The 1,070-nt window shown below is 56.6% G+C and overlaps 1 protein-coding gene across 1 annotated transcript; it reads left to right on the top strand.

Annotated features, from left to right (window-relative positions):
* Positions 1–288: 288 nt before the first annotated feature.
* Positions 289–985, top strand: LOC103803428 (ankyrin repeat domain-containing protein 33-like; the record flags this gene model as incomplete). Its single annotated transcript, XM_009075981.1, has 2 exons — positions 289–409; positions 845–985. Coding segments are annotated over exons 1-2 (262 nt in total), but the record flags the coding sequence as incomplete, so codon positions are not given.
* Between the last annotated feature and the right edge of the window lie 85 nt (positions 986–1,070).

Genomic DNA, 1,070 nt, shown 5'->3' on the forward strand with positions numbered 1-1,070 from the left:
GAGTGGCTGGAGGGAGCACCCTGCAGAGCTCAGAGTGGTTTTTCCAGGAACAGGCAAATCCTGAAAGCTGGTGGTAATTAAAGCAAGTGGGGCGGGAGGGAGAGGGCTGGGCAGGATGGCTTTGAGAAGGGATGGGGCTCCCGGGATCGATCCAATCCTTGGAGCAGAACCTCATCTGTCTTTCCATCCTGAGCCTGTCAGGGTTGGGGTGGGGGGAGAATGGGGGGCTATAGGAGCACCATGGTGCAGTGCCAGTGCTGAGTGCTGTCTCCTCTCCAGAACGGGCTGATGGTCGCCTGCTCCAAGGGCTTCGTGGACATTGTGCCGCTGCTGCGGAACTGTCCCTACATCAACGTCAACCAGCAGGACAAGGAGGGGAACACAGCCCTCATGATGGCTGCCCAGGCAGGTCAGCACCATGCTCACCCCCAGCCCCGTGACACCCCTCGAGAAGGGATGTGACCCCCTGTGCTTCCCCCCAAAACCCCAAAATGAGCCGTCAGAAAAGCTGTGGGGATTAACCTTAACCACAGTGGGAAGGAGGAGGGTACCAAAATGGGGATCAACTTTTACTCCTGTTGTTACCTTACTGGAATTGATGATTTTCTTGCATTTTGGACTCTTGACTGTGTTCTCTGCTGAGGCAGCTGGTGCACCAGTGCTGTTCCCTCCATGGCCAAGCCCTAACCAAAATAAACCCAAACCCTTTCAGTCCTGATCCCTCCAAGCTTCTGCATCCTCATTCTTATGGGATGCAGCTGCTAAATCCTTTCTCCAACAGGCACCACCCATTGTCACTCGTTAACAGTCGGAACTCTAATGCAGCTTCTCTCTGGCTGTTAAGGATACATCACCATCGTCAACTACCTCCTCAACTACTACCCCGAGCTCGAGGTGGACCAGAGAGACCCACGGGGCCTGACAGCGCTGATGAAGGCTGCGGTGCATGGGCAGCAGGACTGTGTCACCGCCCTGCTCCTGGCTGGTGAGCCTCTCCCCAGGGCCTCTCCGGGGTTTGTGGGGAGGGGTGGCATTGCTGCCCAGGGTGGGATGTCCTGGTGGTGTCCATG

The sequence above is a fragment of the Acanthisitta chloris genome, unplaced genomic scaffold (genome assembly GCF_000695815.1).
Source record: "Acanthisitta chloris isolate BGI_N310 unplaced genomic scaffold, ASM69581v1 scaffold40305, whole genome shotgun sequence".
NCBI lineage: Eukaryota > Metazoa > Chordata > Aves > Passeriformes > Acanthisittidae > Acanthisitta > Acanthisitta chloris.